This window comes from Pteronotus mesoamericanus, unplaced genomic scaffold (assembly GCF_021234165.1).
Source record: "Pteronotus mesoamericanus isolate MK-2021 breed Mesoamerican mustached bat unplaced genomic scaffold, CSHL_Meso_final scaffold_85, whole genome shotgun sequence".
Classification (NCBI taxonomy): domain Eukaryota; kingdom Metazoa; phylum Chordata; class Mammalia; order Chiroptera; family Mormoopidae; genus Pteronotus; species Pteronotus mesoamericanus.
The window spans coordinates 40703831-40727853 of NW_026555329.1; the positions used below are offsets into that span (position 1 = coordinate 40703831).

At 35.2% G+C, this 24023-nt stretch overlaps 1 protein-coding gene across 5 annotated transcripts in view; it reads right to left on the reverse strand.

Annotated features, from left to right (window-relative positions):
• Positions 1 to 13962: 13962 nt before the first annotated feature.
• The window catches only part of PNPLA8 (patatin like phospholipase domain containing 8), a 43467-nt gene continuing 33406 nt past the window's right edge, over positions 13963 to 24023 (reverse strand). For all 5 annotated transcript variants that reach the window (XM_054564174.1, XM_054564171.1, XM_054564172.1 and 2 more), the window contains 2 exons: positions 18170 to 18365; positions 13963 to 14998 (listed from right to left, as the gene is read on the reverse strand). In XM_054564174.1, coding sequence (XP_054420149.1) covers positions 14724 to 14998; positions 18170 to 18365 — 471 coding nt within the window. In that variant the 3' untranslated portion in view covers positions 13963 to 14723. The remainder of the gene's footprint in view (positions 14999 to 18169; positions 18366 to 24023) is intronic.

A 24023-nucleotide genomic window follows, 5' to 3' on the forward strand; every position in this document is an offset into this window, starting at 1 on the left:
ATTAGGAACAACAGAAAGGTGCCTGCTTTCACCACTTTTATTCAACATAGTGTTGAAAGTTCTAGCCACAGCGATCAGACAAGGAAAAGAAATAAAAGGCAGCCAAATTGGAAAGGAGGAGGTAAAACTGCCATTGTTTTCAGATGACATGATAGTGCACATAGAAAACTCTATAGGCTCCACCAAAAAACTACTTGACCTAATAAGTGTATTTGGCAAAATAGTGGGATACAAATTCAACATTCAGAAATCAAAGGCATTTTTGTACACTAACAATGAAATATCAGAAAGAGAAACTGGGGGGAAAAAATCCTACTGCTATAGCAACAAGAAAAATAAAGTATCTAGGAATAAACTTAACCAAGGAGGTAAAACTTAACCAGTATTGTGTTTTCAGAAAACTATACAACACTGAAGAAAGGAATTAAGGAAGACACAAATATATGGAAGCATATACCATGTTCATGGATTGGAAGAATTAATTTCATTAAAACATCCACACTACTCAAAGCAATCTATAGATTCAACACAATTCCTATTAAAATACCAAAGACATTTCACAGGTTTAGAAAAAATATCTCAAAAATTTATATGGAACTCAAAATGACCCTGAATAGCTGTGGCAATCTTGAGAAAGAACAACAAATGAGGGATCACAAAAACTGATATCGAACTGTTACAAGGTTAGTATAATCAAATCAGTCTGGTACTGGCATAAGAACAGACACATAGATCAATGGAACAGAATAGAGAGCCCAGAAATAAACCTATGTCTCTATGGTCAATTGATATTTGACAAAGGGGCAGGAGCATAAAATAGAGTAAAAATATTCTCTTCAACTAATAGTATTGGGAAAACTGGAATGGAATATGCAAAGAAATGAAACTAGACCTCCAACTTACACCAGACATCAGAATAAACTCAAAATGGATAAAAGACTTAAACATAAGCTGTAACACCATAAAAGTCCTAGAAGACAACATAGGCAGAAAATTTTCAGCTATCCAATGCAGCAATATTTTCATCATTATATCCTCTAGGGCAAGGGTAATAAAAGAAAGACTAAACAAATGAGACTACATCAAATTAAAAAGCTTCTGCATGGCTAAAGAAAACATCATCAGAATAAAAAGGGAACCAACCACATAAAAAAACATATCTGCCAATGATACCACAGACAAGGGTTTGATATCCAAAATACACAAAGAACTCACATGACGCAACACCAGGAAGGCAAAGAATTCAACTAAAAAATGGTCAAAGGAGCTGGACAGACACTTCTCCAACAAGGACATACAGAGAGCCCATAGGCATATGAAAGAATGCTCAACATCACTAGCTTTCAGAGAGATACAAATTAAAACCACAACGAGATACCATCCAACACAGGTCAGAATGGTCATCATTAACAAATCAACAAACAAGTGCTGGCAAGATTGTGGAGAAAAAGGGAACCCTAGTGCACTGTTGGTGGGGATGCAGACTGGTGCAGCCACTGTGGAAAACAGTGTGGAATTTCCTCAAAACACTAAAAATGGAACTGTCTTTTGACCCAGCAATTCCACTGCTGGGATTATACCCTAAATTCCTGAAACACCAATTCAAAAGAACCTATGCACCCTAATGTTCATAGCAGCATTATTTACATTAGCCAAGTGCTGGAAACAGCCTAAGAACCCATCAGGAAATGTGTAGATCAAAAAACTGTGGAACATTTACACAAAGGAATACTACGCAGCAGAAAGTACTCCTACCTTTCATGATAGCATGAATGGTACTCAAAAGTATTATGCTACCTGAAGTAAGTCATGCAGTGAAACGCAAATACCACATGATCTCACCTAACAGATGAACCTAATGAACAAAACAAACAAATGAGCAAAACAGATCCAGAGGCATGGAAACAAGGAATAGAGTAGTAGCAACCAGAGGGGAGGGAGGATGGAGACAGGGGAGGATAGCAGGGGAAGGGTCTAGTCTAGGAACAGGTATAAATGACCCATGGACATGGACAACAGGGTGGGGTTTGACTGTGGGAGTGGGGTGGGGGAGAAGCAGGGTAGGGGAGAGCAACAGGGGAAAATTGGGACATCTGTAATACAACAACAATAAAAAAATTAAAAGGGGAAAAAATAAACATTAGTAGTGGGTTTAACCTAAAGAAAAGTAGAGAGGAGGAGTATAGGTATAAAAAATAAAATGACAATAAATAAGTACCTATCAATAATAATAACCTTATATGTAAACAGATAATGTTCCAATCAAGACACAGGGATGGCCCTGGCTGGGTAGCTCTGTAGATTAGAGCGTTGTGCCAATATACCAATTTGCAAATTCAATCTCTGGTCAGGGCACATACAAGAATCAACAATGAGTTCATAAATAAGTGAAACAACAAATCGATGTTCCTCTCTCCCTCTCCCTAAAATTAAAAGACATAGCTGCCCTGGCTGGTGTGGCTCAGTGGATTGAGTGTCAGCGTGCAAGTCACAGGGTAGGGCACATGCCTAGGTTGGGGGCCAGGTCCCCAGTAAGCAGCGCACGAGAGGCAACAACATATTGATATTTCTCTCCCTTTCTTCCTCCTTTCCCCTCTCTAAAAATAAATAAATAAAATATTAAAAGACATAGGATAGCTGAATGGATAAGAAAACATGACCCATATATATGCTGTCCATAAGAGACCACCTCAGAACAAAAGAGACACACAGAATCAAAGTGAAGGGATGTAAAAAATATTCCATGCAAATGGAAATGAAAATGCAGGGATAAAAATACTTGTATTAGACAAAATAGTCTTCAAAACAAAGGACATAAAAAGAAACAAAGAATGTCACTACATAATACTAAAAGGATCAATCCAACAAGAGGATATATAACCCTTGTAAATATATATGCACCCACCCTAGGAGCACCTAAACATATAAAAATAATGTTGGTGGAATTTAAGAGAGAGACAGAAAGGAATGCAATCATAGCAGGGACCCCACAGACATCAATAGATAGATCTTCCAGGCAAGAAATCAACAAGACAACAGTGACTTTAAATGACACACTGGATCAGATGAATTTTATTGGTATTTACAAATCATTTCATTGTAGAGCAGCGAAATATATTCTTCTCAAGTGCAAATGGAATGTTCTCAAAGATAGACCACATTTAGAAAACAAAATAAGACCATAAATTCAAAAAGACAGAAATGATATCAAACATGTTCTCAGCCACAATGGTATGAAACTAGAAATTAACTACAATTAAAGAAAATTAAAAAAATTCAAACATTTGGAGGTTAAATAACAATGAATGGGTTAATAGGATTAAGGAAGGAAATCACAAGTTACCTGGAAACATATGAAAATGAACACACAGCAACCAAAAATCTATGGGATACAGAGTAAGCAGTCCTGAGAAGGAAGTTCATACCATTACAGGTCTAGTTCAGGAACAAGAAAAATCTCAAATAAATAATCTACCCCTATATCTAAAAGAACTAGGAAAAAAACAAACAAACAAAAAACAAAGCCCAGGAAGCAGAAGGAAGAAACTAATAAAGATCAGAGCAGAAATAAATGACATAGAAACTAAAATAACAATAAAAAGATCAATAAAACCAAGAGCTAGTTATTTAAAAAGAGAAAAAAGACTGAGGGACCTCCAACCAGACTCAAGAAAAAGAGAAGACCCAAATAAATAAAATGAGAGATAAAAGAGGAGAGGTAGCAACTGACACCATGGAAATACAAAGGATTATAAGAAAAGATTATGAACAACTATATACCAACAAACTGGATAACCTAGGCAAAATGGATAAATTCCTAGAAACATACATTCTTCCAAAACTGAATCATGAAGAATAAAAAAACCTGAATAGACTCATTACAATTAATGAAATTGAAGCAGCAATCAAAAAACTCTCAGTGAACTAAAGTCTTGGTCAGGATGGCTTCACAGGTGCATTTTACCAACCATTCAAAGAACTATTAACATCTACCCTTCTTAATCTATTCCAAAAAATTTAAGAAAGGGAAGAGTTCCAAGCTCTTTTTATGAGGCCAGTATTATACTAATCCCAAAACCAGGTAAAGGCACTGCAAAGAAAGAAAATTATAGGCCAATATCCCTGATGAACAGAGATGCTAAAATCCTCAACAAAATATTAGCAAACCGGATCCAACAATACATTGAAAAGATCACACACCTTGATAAAGTGGGATTTATTCCAGGGATGCAAGGTTGGCACAATATTTGCGAATCAATAAACATGATATGTCACATAAACAAAAAGACAGACAAGTCACATGGTTAAACTGATAGATGCAGATAAAGCCTTTGATAAAATCCAGTACCCATTTATGATAAAAACTCTCAGCAAATAGAGAATAGAGGGATCACACCTCAATAAACTAAAGGCCACATGTGACAAAACCACAGGCAACATCATACTCAATGGGCAAAAACTGAAAATGTTTCCTTTAAGATCAGGAACAAGATAGGGATGTCTGCCTTTACCACTTATTCCACATAGTACTGGAAGTCCTAACCATGGCAATCAGACAAAAACACAAAATTAAAGGCATCCAAATTGGAAAGGAGAAGGTAAAACTCATTGTTTGCAGATGATATGATATTGTACATAGAAAACCTAAAGACTCCACCAAACAACTATTAGATCTAATAAATGAATTTGGTCAAGTAGCAGGATACAAAATTAATATTCAGAGATTGGCGGTATTTTTATATACCAATAATGAACTATCAGAAAGAGAAAGGCAGAAAACAATCATATTTACTATTGCAGTAACAAAAAATAAGGTGCCTACAAATAAATTTAACCAAGGAGGTAAAAGACCTATAACTCAGAAAATTGTAGGATACTGAAGAAACTGAAGAAGATGTAAATAAGTCAAAGCATATACTGTGTTCATGGATTGAAAGAATTAACATCATTACAATGTCCATACTACCCAAAGATATCTATAGACTCAGCAAAAATTCTATTAAAACACCAATGGTGTAGTTCACAGATCTAGAACAAATACTCCAAAAATTTATATGGAACCAAAAAAGAACCCGGATAGCCTTAGCAATCTTGAGAAAGAAGAACAAAGTTGCAGGTATCATGCTACCTGATATCAAAGTATACTACAAAGTTATTGTAATCAAAACATCTTGGTACTTGCATAAAAACATGAGTATAGATCAATGGACCAGAACAGAGAGCCCAGAAATCGACTCATGACTTTACTGTCAACTAATATTTGACAAAGCAGGCAAGAACACAAAATGGAGTAAAGACAGTCTCTTCAGTAAATGGTGTTGAGAAAATTAGACAGCTAAGTGCAAAAAATATGAAACTAGACCACCAACTTACACAATACACAAGAATAAACTCTCAATGGATAAGACTTAAGACACAAAACCATAAAAATCCTAGAAAAAAACACAGGCAGTATAATCTCATAGACATCTCTTGCAGCAGTATTTTTTTCTGACATATCTCCTTGGACAAGGGGACAAGAAAAACCAATGTAAAAATAAACACATGGTTCTACACAGAACTAAAAATCTTTTGCATAGCAAAAGAAGCCATCAGCAAAATGAAAAGGGAACCCACTGAATGGGAGAACTCATTTGCCAATGATACATCTGATAAGGGGTTCATTTCCGAAATAGATGTAAGAACTTATACAACTCAACAACAGGAAGACAAACCACCAAATTAAAGAAGTGGGCAAAGGACCTGAATGGACATTTTTCTTAAGAGGACATACAGAGAGCTAACAGACACACGAAAAAATGTTCAACATATCATGAGAGATGCAAATTAAAACCACAATAAGATATCGTCTCACACATGTCAGAATGGCTATCATCAATAAATCAACAAACAAATTCTAGTGAGGATGCAGAGATAAGGGAACACTTCTGCACTGTTGGTGGGAATGCAGATTGGTGTAGCCATTGTAGAAAACAACATGGACATACCTCAAAAAAATGTTAAAAATGGAACTCCCTTTTGACCCAGCAGTCCTACTTCTGGGAGTATATCTGAAGAAACCCAAAGTAGTAATTTGAAAGAACAGATGCACACCTCTTCGCGTTCACTGCATCGCTCTTTACAATAGCCAAGATCTAGAAACAGCCCAAGTCCCCATCCGTAGATGAGTGGATAAAAAGGCTAAGGTACATTTACACAACAGAATACTACTTGACCATAAAAAAAGGGGGAAATCTTATCTTTTTTTGTTGGTATGGATGGACCTGGAACTTATGCTAAATGAAATAAGCCAGAGAGAGCAGAATACCATATGATCTCATTTTTATGTGGAATATAATAAGCAAAATAAACTGACAAACAAAATAGGAACAGTGGCATGGATACATGAAACAGAATGACAACTGTCAGAGGGCAGGGAGGTTGGGGGCCTAGATGAAAGTGAAGGGATTACGCAAATAAAAACACAAAAGCACAGAAAAGAGTGTGGTGACAGTCAGAGGGAAAGCGGGGTGGGAGCTAGGCAGAGGTGGGCAAAGGATGGGAAAATGAGGACATGAAGAAACTTTGCTTGGGATAGCGGGTGCATAACAATGTGCAGATCTTCTTTAACTGAGTTGTGCACTTGAAACTTGTATGGTTTTGCGAACCAATGCCACCCTAATAAATTCAATTAATAAAAAAATTGTTTAAGGAATCTTCATGTTTCCTTCTGTGTCGTTTAGGCAAGAATTCTGGGCCAAATCTCTATACACGTTTGGGACATACCTTGGGATACATGTTTGGTGATTAGGGGAAAGCAGAAGCTCCATCACCCAACATTCTATTACTTGGTATATACTCAGGGGAAGTAATACATATCCACCTAAATATTTATACACTAATGTTCACATGTCCATCAACCAACGAAATGGATAAAATGTGGTGTATCTATATAAAAAATAAACTTGGCAAAAAGTTAAAAAAAGGAAAAGGAGCAATTAATTTTTTAAAAATTCCTGTTAGGATAGCATCAAAGTAGAATTTTACAAATGGTTTATTTCCCCTAACTCTGACAAAGTATATACTCAATTTCTTGTGGAAGAAATTCATTATTGGTATTCTGTGGATAAGCAGCTCATAGTTTCTGAAAGGGAACAATGTTGGTGTTTCGGGTGGGACAGTTCTTCATCATGAATGGCTGTCCTATGCCCTGTGCATTGCCTAACATTTGCCAACTCTGATTAACCCCAGGCAATGTCTCCTCAGCCTCCCAGATTTTCAAATTCTTCACCTAGCAGAGAACAACTGGGGTAGACAAGGACACCAGGAGTATATGCAATTTTATGTTGAAATTACATTTCCTCATGGACTAAACCTGAGTTTACCAATTTCAGTTTAGTAAACTAGATTTGAATTCATTTTGTAACATTTCAGGAAAGGACATTTTACCAAAGAGTGACAGAAAGAGTTGCGGTCAAGAACATGAACTTATCTTAGCTTTACCACTTCTTAGCTGTGATAACTTGGGCAACTTTTTCTTAGAAAGGGAAAATGACGTTACTCACCTCATAAGCTTACTGTGGGGATTAAACGTTCTAATACGTGTAACCTGCTTAGCTCAGTTCTTGGCATTCAGCAAGAACTCAAATGGTATGGCTGTCAGGCATAAAGGTAGCAAAGTAGGAGTTTATGTATTTAATGAAGGTCATTCAGAAGGACCAAGAATTTGTCAGAATAATGTACACTGGAAGAAACAAAGGAAATTAGGGCAGCTTCAGAAATAACTAAGAATAAAGCAAATGGCAATTTCTACTACTAAAAATGACTTCTTCTTAACTGGTGAAAAAATGAATGCATTTTAATAAAGTTATAAAGTCTGAGATGAGCTTTCATGTTTCTTATTTTGTGCCATATTTTAAATTCATCACTATTCCTGTTTCAAATAGATACTATTCAGGAACTTTTGTATTTGATAGTTTACAACTGCTGAGCCTATGTCAAAATGTTTTGTTTCTTTAATTATGTATTCAGCACAGGAATCAACAGTAAAGAAATATGAAAAGAAGAAAAGCATGCTAATTCCTTACTTCTTAATCTAACAAATGTATTGAATACCTAATACGTTGATCTTCCTTTAAAATAGTCTGCAATGCATTACTAAGACTGAAATCTCATCCAATTCAACATATTTAATCAGAAATAAGCTCAAAACATTTTACATAAGAATAACAAAATACTGAAATGCAATGAGAAGCTCGCCATATACTGAGTGCCTGCAACAATAAAATATAATCCAATCCAGATACCAGGGCAGGATCTGAGTTTCTTCTAAGTAAATATTTCTTTAGATTTACATATCTTTATGCCAAAATAACACAGTAATGTAAATATGATATTTAACATATATACATACATATAGAGTTGCACAATTAGAACTGAACACTTTAAAACTATGCCCCAAATCAATGCCCCAAAATAAAAACCCAAAACTATCACAGTCCTGCATTATCAATAAGATACTACTACAATTATTTTTCACAAATTGTAGCATTCTGTACATACTTCATGGATTAGGTCATTGTGGCATTACTGGTCTGAAAAAGCATGCTATCACCAGAGCTGAATCATATGTATATATTTCTACATACTAGTCACAATCAGAAAATGGAACAAAAAGTTCCGTTCACAACTGCATCAAAATGTAATTTAAAATTAAATTTTACAAAAATGCACAAGACTTGTACACTGAAAACTGTTAAAAATACCTAAATTAATGGATAGTCTATGTTCATTATATGTTTCAAAAGACAGACAGCACTAAAAGACTCAATATTGTTAATATGACAATTCTCTCAAATTTATACATCAATGCTATCTCTATTAGAATGCAGCAGGATATCTGTGTGTGTGTGTGTGTGTGTGTGTGTGTTAACTGATAAGCTGATATTAAAATTTATATGGAAATGCTAAGGAACCAGAAGAAACAAAATAATTATATTGTCTGATTTCAAAACTCATATGGCTGTAGTAATCCGAACACTGTGGTAATGGCATAGGATTAACATATAGATCAATGAAACAGAAGAGAGTCCTAAAAGAGACTCCCAAAGGTAATGAAAACATATTTTTGATAGAAGTTAAAAAACACTTCAGTGGCGAGAGGGTATGTTTTTTAAACAAATGATGCAGAAACAACAGGATATCCCTATAAATGAATAACTAAATAATGAATCAATAAATTCAACTGTTATTCACAACAGATACAAAATTAACTCCAAAGAACAAATTGATAAACTGACCACCAATATTAAAAACAAAATAAAAAGACAAGCCACAGTCTAGGAGAACATAGTTGCAAATGCTGTATGTGGCAAAACACTTGTTTCCAGAATATACAAAGGACTCTTAAAACTTAAAACAAACAATTTAAAAGTGGACAAATATTTGAATGGACATTTTACCAAATAAAACACAAAAATAGCTAATAAGCACCTGAAAAGATACTCAACATCTATAATCATTAGGAGACTGCGAATTAAAACCATAATGATATACCACTATACACCCCTACAGATGGCTATGATTAAAAAGGCAAACAATATCCAGGGCTGTTGAAGATGTGGTGAAACTGGCACTCTTATATATAGACTGCTGATAGGGACATAAAATAATAAGACACTTAGAAAAACTGGCTGTTTCTTGGAAGGTTAAATGTGCACTTACCACATGACTGTAGCAATTCCACTTCCAGAGGAATGAAATCATACATCCTTACAAAGGTGTGTACATGATTTTCACAGCAGCATTATGCATCATTGTGGGTAAATCCTGAAAACTATTATTTAACTTTCTATAACCTTGGTGCCCTTAGTTAGAAATAGGAATACTACTACTACCTCCTTCACAGATGTATAATAAGACCTAATGAGATCACAGATATAGAGCTTTTAATATAGTGCTTGGCATGTAGGTGCCAGGTACTGGCTATTAACCATCATAAAAATATTCAGGCTTCCTTTATAGATGTGACAATACTATAACACAGTTGTGTTTTTCTATTTCCATAGCTATGACATTTCTCTTAATGTAAAAATAGAACTACAATTTAATCAACATTACTCAGTTAGTTGTAATAAAACTATTGAGTAAATTTTTTCTCAATCAGATTTTTCAAAATATTGCCATGTTCAAGGCACACATTGCCATATTTTAAAAATATCAAAATGATTAACAAAATGAGATCCACTGGCATGAATGAAAACTAATTGATTTAAATATGTAAGTCTATCAAAAAAGCATACTTTTAAAAATATCAGTTAAATTTTAGTGAATAAATGATACAATTAAACAATATCCTGATTTCTTCTTTGACCAACAAACATTTCTTTTATCTGATCATTGTAGCATATGAATTATGCTACACTGTGAATTATCACAGAATTATAGGGTTGGAAGGAACCTAACTAGGCCACTTACCTATATTTAAAATTTCGGTCATACAAAACTTAATCCTACTAAAAAACAGTCCAATGGAGAATCCATAACCTATGTGGTAGTGAGTTCTCATCTCTCAAAAGATTGTTCTTTAGTTGTTCTTTCCCGAAAGAAATACCATCTGCTTTTGAACAAAGAAAAGCACTGGCTTCATTATAAAATGAGGATTATCCCAGATAAATGACACAGTTCTTCAGATAACCAGTTTCGAATACAAATGCAAATGACAATGGCTGAAAATTTGTACACCACACAACTGGATGTACCTCTGGTTAGAGAATGTTAAGACCTAAGAAAACATGCAGCATGGGAACATACTTAGGTGCCATGCTGTAGCTGAGCAGCCTGGAGCCGGCTGCCTGCTGCTGTGTGCAAGCATAATGCGAGGCTTGGTGGAGAAGGAAAAAGGTCTTTATTCACAGGGCAGCCAATTTGGTGGGGCTGGGAACATCTCTGCTCCAAACCAAGCTCTTCCGCAAAACATAGAAATTCCCTTGTTCCCAGGAAGAGAGAAATCCAAACCCATGCCCAGAAGCTCCCCATCATACTTATCTGTCCTTTTGGAACCCAAGGCAGCTACACAAAAAGGTCTCTTGTCTCTCCAGCTTTTAGGCTCTCTCTGGGGTGCACACTTGTGGATTTCAGAGTAATCACCACCTCACTCAGCTTCCTCTCTCCCCCAGGGTCTGGAGTGCACCCTGCCAGGTCACTCCAGTGGGTCATAGGGGCTCCCTCTGTGGGGCCCAGGTGCCCAAAGCTGCTTGTATCCCTGGGACAAAGGAACCTTCCCAGCCACGCATTTGTGTGCTCCTCTCAAGGTAAGGGAATGGAAGCAGTCCAAGACCCTTGCCGTGTGGTGCAGGATTGCAGCATCTCACCAGAGCCTACCACTGGTGGAGCGTGTGTCCTGCACATGGGCTTGATCCAAACCTCGCGAGCAGGACAAGAGCTCTGAGTGAAGCTCCACATCCTGCAAACACTCTGCACCCCAACCGAAGGCAAAGGGCAAGAGAGTGTGCTTCTGCACTCTCTCTTTTGTTCTGTTTTAAAGCCTAGGCCCAGAAACCCATGTGTGATAGAACATCCAGCTTTTCAACCAATGTGGGCTAATGTCCATGTCTGTCACAGTGTCTTTGCTCCTCTTCCAGCAGCCCTTCTGCAGAAGCGGACAGAAGTTTCTCAGCTATGCACAGGCACACAAGTGTCGCAACCTGAGGTGCGGTGTCTGGACCCCACAGCTCACGCAGGCTCTTTGCAGGCTGTGTCACAAGCTGCTCAGCTGCTGGGGCAACACATGCTGGTTCACACAGCCTCATTGCCTTGGGATGTGGAAAGGTTTTCACATGGTTTTAGTTGTGATTTCAATCCCAGCAGCCTCTGGCACTTCCTGCAACTCTCCCCCTTGAGGTGGGGGAGGTATTCGCTCTGGCATTGCTTCTGGAGTCCCTCACCTGCTCCCCAATGATTTGGCCTTACCCACCCTATCACAATACTATGTAGTTTAAGAAAGAAGCTATAGTCAGAGTACACTTAGTGCAAAAGTAGGTTTACAGTTGTTCGTATGGAAAATAATAAAACTAATAATACAAGAATAAACTGTGTTTCACATACTTACAACTATAAACCTAATTTTGCCCCACCCTGTATATTTTATTGCTATTCAAGAGGGAAGTAATCAGCTAAGCAAAAACAAGGGGCAGAGTTAACTTTATGATATGTGCATATATGCAAAATTCATTAAGTATCTCTTTATTGTGCATGAAATTTGGCTTATTACAAAGAATACTCAGAAATATTCTAATTTCCAATAATTTGTATTTTTCTTAAGTTTTTCTAGTTGCACATGAATATGAAATATTTGTTGTCCAAGAGTTATTTTGCATTTTTAGAAATTGATACCTTCATATTTGCTTATACTGCGTCTAACAACTGTGATTCAGATATTAAGAGTCAGTGTTTTTAATCCTATTACTAGCACCAATACTTGTGAAATATTCAAAACAGTACAATTTTTTCTAGAGCATAACAGTTAGGTAAAATTGAGATCTAAACTCTAGGGGTCCTAGCTACTTCAGTAATTAGCAGCCTTCTCATAAGTGAAAAGGAGAGATGGTTGTCAGGAGCTGCTGGGGGAGGGGAAGCTAAAAAGGACCCCCTCCATCCAACTACCAAAACAAAGTTCTAAGATCCTCCTCTATCCCCTCAGACTGCAGAGTGACTTTTCATTACTTCCTTCCCCACTCAGAGGATTCCTTTGTTATCTACTTTCTCCTGAATAAAATGCAGTTTGGGCGAGAAAGAAGCACACAGTGTAATTATAACCAAGGCCAGGTTCTCTCCAACCCTTAGGGGAACTCCCATCCAGCCTGTACGCCTCTAGGGACAACCTATCTGAGGTACTATTTTTAACAAGGAATAATATCTGCAGCAAGTAGGGAACTGAAATATCACCAGCATGCCATTTATTACAGAGATAGCATTCTGAAACACCCCCGGAAGGCCTGCGCAACAAAACAATTTTTATTCTTTCTATATTTTTAAATATTTTATTGATTATGCTATCACAGCTGTCCTGATTTTTCCTCCTCTGCCCCTCTCCACCCAGCACCCCCTACTCCCTCAGGCAATCCCCCCCACCATTGTTCATGTCCACGGGTCATATGTTTAAGTTCTTTGGCAACTCCATTTCCTATACTGTGCTTTACATTCCCACGGCTATTCTATAACTACCTATTTGTATTTCTCATTCTCTAAATTTTTAAAATATAATTGATGAGTTGGAGAATTTATTACATTTTATTTCTAAAATATTCTTCTCTGCTTCTGTAAAAAAAATATTTTACCCATGTAGGACTGAAAATTTATTTTCATATCTCTTCCTATCTTTCTTTTGCTTGTACATTTACAGAATTTATAGTTTTTAGGTTGCCATAAAGTAAATAATATTTTAATATTTTAGAGCTAGCTTTCCTAATTTTACAAATGAAGTATCTGAAACCCATAGAGGTTGTCGGCTCTCCTTCAGGTCACAAATGGGACTCTACATCAGAGCTGGGATTTAGCATTCAGACGCTCAGCTCCCCTCAGCAGTCACTCAACCACATCATACTATATGAAGCAGCGTTGCAAAGAAGCAATATGATCATCTGGGCAAGACAAGTTGTTAGCTTTAGTTTACACGTACAAAGCAAAGGGCACTTACCTTTTTTCATTTTCTTCACAAATCTAAACATGACTAACAAGGCAGATAGATAATCCAACAGAGATGAATTTGATAGGCATAAACAATGATTTGAGTTGGTATGTGTTATTAATTTCTGTGAAATCCAGACAGTTAAAGGAGTTAATATGGTAAAACAAGCCTAACATTTCTTAAAGCATACTACTGTTAACTGGTATATTCAAATACTACAAAGAGATGGAGAGCTACATTATGAACAATAAATAATCTTAAAATGACATTAGCCTTAACAATAAATTATTTCAATAGTTTATTTTTGTTAATGATAGGGATATTTTCTTAGTAAATTCAAGTAATTAATTTCATAACAGTGAATAGTAATCTAGAGCTAGAAAAGTTAACATACAGAATTATCTTGACATTTCAAGGGCAGAAAGTGATTGACTGGAATCTCTTCTATGATTTTAAATGAAACAATGTTGAAATAAACAAGTTTGAATAGAGAACTGTATCTGGTCCTTTCATATTTCCAATGTAAAAGTCCTCTGACAAAGAAAATTCCAATTTTCTCTATGTTTAAATGATTTTACAGTAAAAGGCAACATTTGGATTGCGGAATATAGCTCATAAAAACATGTGATGTAAATTTAAGAAATTAGCTTTTCCACATTGAAGAAAATCAATGATCAAATAAATTCAACATGATTATGGTGACTAAAGAAAAAATATCAAGTATATGATATTTTTCAGTTTGTTTGGCACATATATTAATAAATTTTCAAACATCAAACAATATTAACACCAATATTTACTACAACCAACTAGCACAATAATAAAATTCCTAAAGCATAGTTAATTATTAACATCATAAAAACCTAATTTCCTTATAAATTCTGAAACCAAGTATACTCCTTGTGCTGTGCAAGCTGGTCCAAGCACCATCTTTTTTAGGATTCCCAAGAATTTACAAGTATTTCAAAGTTAACTCATGTTGAACCCTGCGATTCCTCACTGAATTCAGTGGATCTTCTGAACAGGCCTTCATTATGAAAATATATGCACACACTCATCACAATTTTGAAAAGAATGGAAGGCCTTCATACATGTCAGTTTTTAGTTTTATCCAATCATTAATTTTCTGCAAAGTTGTCTTTTCTTGACTTAATATTTTTGCAAGTTTTTTCATTTTTTCTTCATTTCTTTCTATATATTTCAACCCTTCCAACTGCAGCTGATCCAGCTTTTCATTTCGACTTTCATCTAGAGGTATGTTTTCACACATTACAGGATTGAATCTAAAATAGGTGTCAGGAGGTAACAGACCATCAAGCATTACATGGACTTCTGTTAAAGAGAGAATAGGGTGGAAAAGAAAACAGTTATTCTGCAGTGATCTAATGTTCTTTTTAAAAATTATCTTTGGGAAAACTACAAAGCCTTGCTTATTTCATCATTCCAGCTAATTAACAATAGCAAAGAAATCCATAATAATATAAATATAACTATACAATAAAATTCATCTCCCAGAATACTTCATATAATTCTGTTAAATTAGGATACTTGGTCCAGTACTCTCTTCTGTTTTTGATCACACTGTAAGCTACTGCTGAAATGTCTTTCCAACCTCGTATTTTTGTTTTTAATGTGTATTTCTGTGATCATCCTTGTTGAGGCATAATTTACATACAATAAAATTCACCAATTTTATGTGTATATTTTGACAAGATTTGACAAAGGTATATATACTTATGTAACCACCACAACAATCATGACATAGAACATGTCCATCATTCCAAAAAGTTCCTTCATGTCTGTTTGTAGCTGGTCTCCCCTTACTTTTGTCTTTTCTAGAATTTCACATAAACAGAACCATAAGGATATAGCCCTTCTATGTCTAGCTGCTTTTACTTAGCAAAATACTTTTTAAAATTTATCTATGTTGTAGCATGTATAGTTTCTTCCTTTTATTGCTGACTAGTATTCCAGTGTACAATTTAGCATAATTTGTTCTCTCTAGTTGTTTCTCTTCAGTTGTTAGATATTAGAAATAATCCTCATTTAAACATTTATACCTAAGTATTTTTGAGATAAATGATTCCATTCCTCTACGGTAAATACCAGGGGACGGAAATGGTAAATGTATGTTTATCCTTTTAAGAAGTGCAACTCTGTTTTCTAAACAGCTGTACCATTTTGCATTCCAACCATTAATACAATAGTTCCCACTGCTTCACATCTTTACCAAAACTTAGTACCGTCAGTCTTAAATTCAGCCATTCCAGAGGATGTACAGTGGTACCTTGGGGCTTTAATTTTCATTTCCCTAATGACTAATGATGTTGAGAAGTCTTTCATGTACTTATTAGTCCTCTGTGTATCTTCTTTATAGAGTGTCCGTGCAAACATATTGCACAGTTTTTTACTCAATTTCTTGTTTTCTTCTTTGTATATTCTTTATAGATATAATGTAGGAATTCTCTATATATTTTGGGTACGATTATAGATTCCTGATAATGGATCAGATACAAGTTTTACTAATACTTTATTTCAAGCCTGTAGCTTGTCTGTTCATTATTAGAAGTGTCTTTGAAAGGGGAATTTGTAATTTGATAAAGTCTAATTCATTTTCTCTTTTGTTTCAGGCTTTTTGTGATACATCTAAAAAATTTTACTTAGCGCAGGTCATTAAGATTTTCTCTGGGGTATTCTAGGAAGTTTACAGTTGTAGTTGTTATATTTAGGTTTTACGATCCATTCAAGTTAATTTTTATATATGGAACGAAGGGTCAAAGTTCAATTTTTTTAAGACAGTTGTCCCAGTACAATTTGCTGAAAATTTGCTTTTCTCAGAAATCTTTGAAGCTTACATGTGTAGATCAACTTCTGTACTCTCTATTACGTACCACAGATCTATATCTATCTTTATGCAAATAACATAGTCCTGTGCTTTCTGTAGTTTTACAGTCTTGAAATCAGAGTTTCAGTCCTCCAACTTTGTTCTTTTTCAAAATTGTCTTGCCTACTTTAGGTCCTTTGCAAAGCCATATAAATTCTTCATTAACTAGGGTGTAATGAGTACAGAACGGCAGCATTTCACATTTCTTGAAAAGCCCATCAAAGGGTTTGCACAAAGTATATGTTTAAGTATTATGAAACTGCATAATTTAAAGCTATCTTTTTCTCAGTAGATTGCTTACAATAAGAATACTTTATTGATTTGACACAAAATTTCACATAGTGAAAAACCAGTATGCACATCAGCCTTTCTTGGGTTATCATTTAAATTGATCAAAGTCCTTAGTGGGTTAAGATCCTTACATAGGCTAATGACTTAGCTAATAACATGATAATATGAAAAAGTGAGATTCAGAAGCAAGGGGTAAGTGGTAACAATTCTTTTTAAAAAATTAATAATTGATTTCACATAGGATTTAAAATTAAAATAGTAAAATAAGGAGATCTAGATCTCAAGGCCAAAACTAGTAATTCAACAAATGCTGACTGCCTACTAAGTGCCAGACACTGAAGTCAACATGTTCAACAGGATAAATTCCTGCCTTACACTCTTGTAGGGCAGAGAGATAATAGGCATTAAGCAAACAACTATGTAACATATATCCAAATGAAATAAATGTTCTAAGAGATTGAACAAAAGAAAGAAACAAGATAAGGTGTTAGAGCGAGATGGTGACAGAGTTGGAAAGCGGTCAAGAAAAGTCTATCTAAGGATATGATAATCAGAGCAGAGGTCTGAATAAAATAAGGGAATGAATCAAGCACGTATCTTGGAAAGGTCTTATAGAGAGAGAATACAGCAAATGCAGTGGTCCTGAGGCAGGAGACTACTCAGCAAGTTTGAGGAACAGCAAAAATTAAAAGTGCAGTTGGACACACTTTATAAAAAGGACATATTTTGGGGGGTAGGAGGGGAGGAAGAGATGTAGTCAAAAGCTGGGTTTGGCAGGGCCTGGTAAATTTCAGTGAATGAGACTTCTGGATTTGCTTCTGGATGTGATAGGAAGCCTAGTGGGTTTTGAGCAGGGTAAAAGACACGACTTATGTTTAAAAAAAATCACTCCAGCTTTTATATGAAGACTAGATTACAGGGGCATCAAGGACAGAAGATCTTCTTCTAACTCCAGTTTGCCTCCACATTACTAAATAATCTAATGTTGTGTGTATATTTGAACCAATCTGACTCCTTTTCTTTTCCCAGTTTCTTAAATGGATTAGAAGTATCCAATCAAGTCTTTGTGCTAACCCCCAGCTTTAGATCCTTCTCCAACTGTAAACATACAAAAAGGAAGCACTAACTCCCACATGGAGAAGTCTCTATTCTAGGGTCACGTAGAAGAAATGAGTGAGGAGAAATAAAAACCATAGAAGACTTGCTCCAATGTGCTTCCTAAGTCTACAACACAGACATAGCACAAACTCTTTTGCAGTAAGCACCAGCATACTCAACAAAAGCTGAATTCTAGAAGTTAAAGTGCTCTAAGGTAGCAAACAACTAACCTTCTGTATCTGTAGCACTGTTGATAACATTAGACAATTTGGTTTTCAAGCTTGTATATGTCATGGTGTTTCTCACATCACTCTCATAACGTCCAGTGCCTAGGGACACTATACACTCTAATGGGACGTCTGGCCAAAGACATTTACACTCATGCATCGCTAATGCTGAAGGGTTATTCAGAAGCAAACCTCCATCCTGCAAAATATAAGTCAAGAAAAAACTCTTAAAAGTGAAGTTCTATTTTACAAATATGAAAACAAAAGAATTATTATTTTAAACAGTTTAAAATTTACTCACAGAGAAAGCTGGACTATATAATAAATTCAACAAAGTATTATTTAAAAACCAAAGGTTCCTTTAAAGTGCCCTGACTGGTGAGGCTCAGTTGGTTGGGCATTGTCCCACGAAGCAAAATGTTGCTGGTTCTACTCTCGATCAGGGCACATGCCTGGGTTGCGGGTTTGATCCCTGGTCAGGCACAAATGAGAGGCAACCCACTGGACTGCTTTTTTGCTCAAAACTACTGAAATGAATTGAATTACTTTTTAAAGATATACTATCCTTGAACTTACTGGTTAATATAGAGTCTATATAAAACCTAAGAAAAAAATTGTGGTTCCCCTAAACAGTTAAAACTAGTTCTTCATTCAGGAGTCAAATATAACCAAATTAGTGCAAACAGTTTAAGTTGAAATTTTATTAACAGTACAATTTCAAAGTATTAGAGTCATAACGTAGACATAAGCTAAACAAAGCTGGCAAATTTTATATTTCTATGCACTTATTAATAATAAATATTATTTTGAAGAATTCAAAAGGAAAGAAGGTTATAAAATGCTGATATAGTACTGTTAAAGTATAGTAGAAGTATACAACCAGTATACAACTTGGTACTAGTGTATCCATTCAATTTTGAAAAGCTATAAACTGCTAGAAAATTATTCCTTCTAATAAGCGCAAATTTATACCTGCAACTTTTACCTATTAATTCTAGATTTTGCATTTTCCAGTTACACAGAACTAGTTATATAATCCTAAAATCTAGCCATTTGTGAATTATTTGCAGTTTCTGAATGAGCAACATTCTCCTGCCTTCCTGCCTTTGCTCTTGTTGTCATCTCAAAACACTCTGTCCGTGGCCCTCTTCTTTGCTCAGCTAACCCCCATTTATTCTTGAAAATATGGTCCAAGAGTCATCTATTCTATTAAGAAGCTAACTGAAATCATACTAATATACTGAGTAGAAAACAATCCATTTCTCCTGGAAGATAAGACATTACTGAATTTGATACTAATACATGAGAAAAGATTTTTGAAATGTCTTCCACAATGATAGGAAGAGAAATATAACCTTAAATTGTCATGCAATAATGTGATACTTATTTTAAAGGAAGGTACCACCATTATAGTAATTCAAACATTCTTGTGCAAAGATACTCAATGAACTAAATTTTTTTGTGAAACACAATTTTTTTCAAAATTCCTTTTTAATGTACTAGTACAGTAAAATTATAGTAATCTAGAAACTTTGGCAAATGAACTGATTTCCATAGCAGTTTTCCCTAAAGCAGCATATTTAAAAACTAAACTTTTTCTAAAATGCCGTATACTTTTAAAAAATATAACGTATTTAAATTTTTTCTTGAGGATTCATCACTGGGGGAAAACACAGATTAGGAATATTAATTTTATAATTCTAATCTCAGCTCTTGTACTTATTAGGTCACTGATTGAGGTATCATGACTTTTAAAAATAAAGTTTGACGAGGTAATTCCTAAAGTCCATTCCAGTTCCAAAGTTTTATGATTAGGTATTGTACTGATCATAGATACACACAGAATTTTAAATGAGCTCAATGGGAATTTATTTCAGTACAGGCCCTAGAACTTTAACAAATTTTCATTTCAAATAATTTGCAAGTTTCTGATAAAAGTAAAAAGAACAAGCAGCAACCCAACCTCTAGAGAGGTAATCATTTGCCTGTCTTTTTACAAAATTAGTTTATCAAAGGATCAAAGAAACTTCTCCCAAGTCGTTTCCTTTCCTTGTGAAAAATCTACCCTGAACCTCCACCACCGTCAACATTAGTGGTCTCTGGCTTGAAGGCCTCATTAACATCATGCAGGACTTTGCTCTGCTAATGAAGTATACTACTGTTCCTAAAATTTATCATGGACTGTGAAGGAGAAACACTCCTAACCCTTTTGTGTATTTATATTCAGTTATTTTAGGAGGGGTCATATTTATTTCACAAATCATTGGTAATCGTTAACTCTTCATTTTAAACATTACCAAAACAACCTTCTCAAAAACAGGTATCTCAAATAACAGTTTGGTTCAACTACTTGAGATTACACTAGAAGGCAGCAATGTAGAAATGTTCCAAAGTAGAATCACACTTTCCAGAGAAAGTTAATTAGCTCTTTAGCTAGGGAATAGTCAATGTGAGGTTAATGGTCCTTTATCATGGCATTTGTCATTCATCCCCAATATGTAGCATTATGATACCTCTGGCATAATAAGAATACACAAGGCTGTGTGGACTCTCAGAAAAGATGTTTTATCGCATGTTCTTACTGCTTGCTCTGTTTGCCATTTTAGAATGGGTTGTTTACTGCCACTTTCAATCCAATCTCTACCTTCCCAAGTTGCCAACCTCCACTCCCCTCTAACTATATCTCTTCAAAAGAATGTCTTATGTTTCCATATTTGTGACTTTCATAAGAAAATGCTGTCCTTTTAAAAGAAATTTCCTGTCAATAGGGGCACATTTAATTATAGGCCCACCATACTTCAGGTCTTTGGCTCTTTTTATTAATGTCCCATTGTGGTTGAGGTGTGCTTAGGTTCAGAGTGTCTCTGAAACCTACATACAACGGAAAAATGGTCTGTAAATGACCCCGGTCTGGGATAGGAAAAAAAAGGTGGGAATGGGGGAGGGTTGGGTTCACCTAATTTGCCACCCAACTGGCAGTTAGTGTCCTAAGAAAAGTGAAACCTCCCTCCTTTCTTTAGGCTCAGGAAGAAGGAAATCTACCAGGAGCACAACAAAAAAAGCAACATACACGCTAGCATTGTATTTATCTTTATTACAGACTCAACAGGCCTAAGTTTCAGTGTAAATCTCAGTAATAAAGTTAAATGCTATAGTACTAGTTGAATCACTCCTAAACTCACAGTAGGATGGCAGAGGATATGCACAAAACATCAGAATCCTAAACTGAACTTATCAAAGTGCAAGTTCAGACTGTAAAAGGTAAGCATTCTCTGACCAAGCAGATCGTTTCAGTTCATTCATTAAAAACTTAAATGTCCATCTACTTGTGTGTACTATTTGAAGCAGATAAACTGAGACTATACCTGCTAGAACTGATCCCTGTGGAGAGTGGGACAACTTTTTAGTGCCACTAGGCCCACTTTCCTTCGTGTTCTTTAAAGACTCTGCTATTCAACTAGGCTACCGTTTCCCCATCACTGTTGTCACCCATCAACTTCCAGTCACTCCTCCTCAGTCAACAAATCAGTCAGCCCACGGCTCACAAATTTACTTTCTAGCCTTTGTAAAAAGGGCAGAAATTCTTTACATCACTCAACTTAACTTCACATCTTCTCAGTTCCCTGGACCCTCAGTTCTGTAATCCTCTTATCGACAAAAACTATTGTGCCTACTCTCCAGGGTCACACATTAGCTTTTGTTATCAAAATAAATGGAATCACACAGCACATAGTCTTTTGAGTCTGGTTTCTTTCACCTAGAAAATGCTTCTGAGATCCTTCCATGTAATTTATACCCTTTTATGGTTGAGTAATAGTTAATTATTCCAATTATTCAAATTTAATAGTTTATCCATTCACCAGCTTAAAAAAACCTTTTAAATTTAGCTATCTTTTGAAAGTCACAAATTGGCTAGGAACTTTTATTGTTTAACTTTCTAAATATCTACTTAATTTCCTTAAATGTTGGTAATAATAATTATCTCCTAAAGATTTTCTCCAGTAAAATTTAATCCTTTCAATGTTTTGCTTTGTTTTCAAGTAACAGAACATTAGAATGATACCCATCTCATAATAGAGGTAACATCTGATTTCTAACTCAGCAAAAGTTATCTCTTTTACTCAATTATTTTTATCCTAAATTCTATAGTTATACTCTGTGTAACTTCTAATCATCTGAGCATATCAAATGAAACACTTCACTATTATAAATGTTTATTATGAAGGACCAGAAAAGACAAAAAGGGGAGAAAAAGTAAGAAGAGACAAACAAGATTTAGCAAGAATTGATGATAGGACGATCAATCCCAAATCAAGAAGTTGCTGGATCTGCAATGTTTTCAACAGCCATACTTCAAAGTAAATTCCTGTTCTTTAAACTTTACCTGCTCTCCCTCAAAAAAGTGCAGAAGTTAAGATTTGGTACTCACTCTACTCCAGTGGTAAGGCTTACCATCCCTAAAACTCTGTTTACAGTTGGCCTAGTCCAGTCATGCCTCTTCTACCAGTAAGTCATTAGGCAAATGTTATATCTAAGGTATGTTACGTAGCCTTTCCATTCCTTTAAATAGTCAAATTCACATTTATTTATTTATCATGTACTCAGCATTTGCCAGGCACACTGCTAGGTGCTGAGGTAAAAAATACTTGAAAAACAAACTGAAGGAATAATTTTAGAGATATATGCAGGATTACATTTTAGCTGCAGTACATTGTGCATGTATTTAATAGCCTAAATTTTAGGTACTTTTTCATTACTAACAATGCATATTTAATCTTTTCAAATCATAAATCAGAGAAACTACCAGAAAATAAGCAATAGGCAATATAAATGTCTCCTGATCACATCATTTTTCTTTTAAAAGTTAGTTTTTTATTATGTTAAAATATAGGTAACATAGAATTGGTCTTTTAAGCCATTTTTATGATTCAGTGGCATTAATTACATTCAAAATGTTTTACCACAATCACCACTATGTATTTCCAAAACATTAACTACCCCAAACAGAAACTCTGTAACTATTAAACAGTCACTCCCCATTCTCCTCTCCCCATCTGGTTCCATCGTAATCAATTATTTATTCTTTATATATCAATTCAGATAAAAACATCTTTGTAAAGCCAATCCTGACAGAATAAATTACATCTTCTGTACTACTTCTTAAGCCTGTACTAATTTTTATTATTGAATTTATCATCTCTTTCTATAACTGTATTTATATTCTTCTAGTTTGAGGGTAGAATCCAAGAAATACACACAGTTAGGCTAGCACTTACTAAAAACCTTTATATTTCGCATGGCTAACATAATGCCTGGCACTGAATAAGCGCTCACTACACTTTTGTCCAGTCATAACAAAAATTAATAGTTGTGGCCTGGCACATGCACAATTTGGCAGGTGCTAGGCAGGCTCTCTGCAAAAAACACTATTTACTTAAAACATTTATATGAAATATCATAATTCCCTTTAGGTTAATGCATTCTGAGTTCTGAATATAACCTTTTAAAATGTAAATAAGGCCTAAAAAATAATATATGAGACTCTGTCATAAAATCCCTAATGCAAAGTAATTTATCAGGATTTTTCTCTAAAAACACGGAGTAAAGAGTCATGTCTAAATTCATCAAATTATATACATCAAACCTGTGCAGGGTTTTTTTTTGGGGGGGGGGAGGGGAGATAGAGAAGCAGAAAGAGGAGGGAAGGGAAAGGGGGAATAATTTTGTGGTAAAAAGTACTATTTCAAGATAAATATGCTAGTTGGGCAGGGAAATGAGAATACATTGGAAACTACTCAAAAATAATTCTTCCCACTTTATAATGTGAACCATGAGAAAGAAAATACCTACTAAAAAG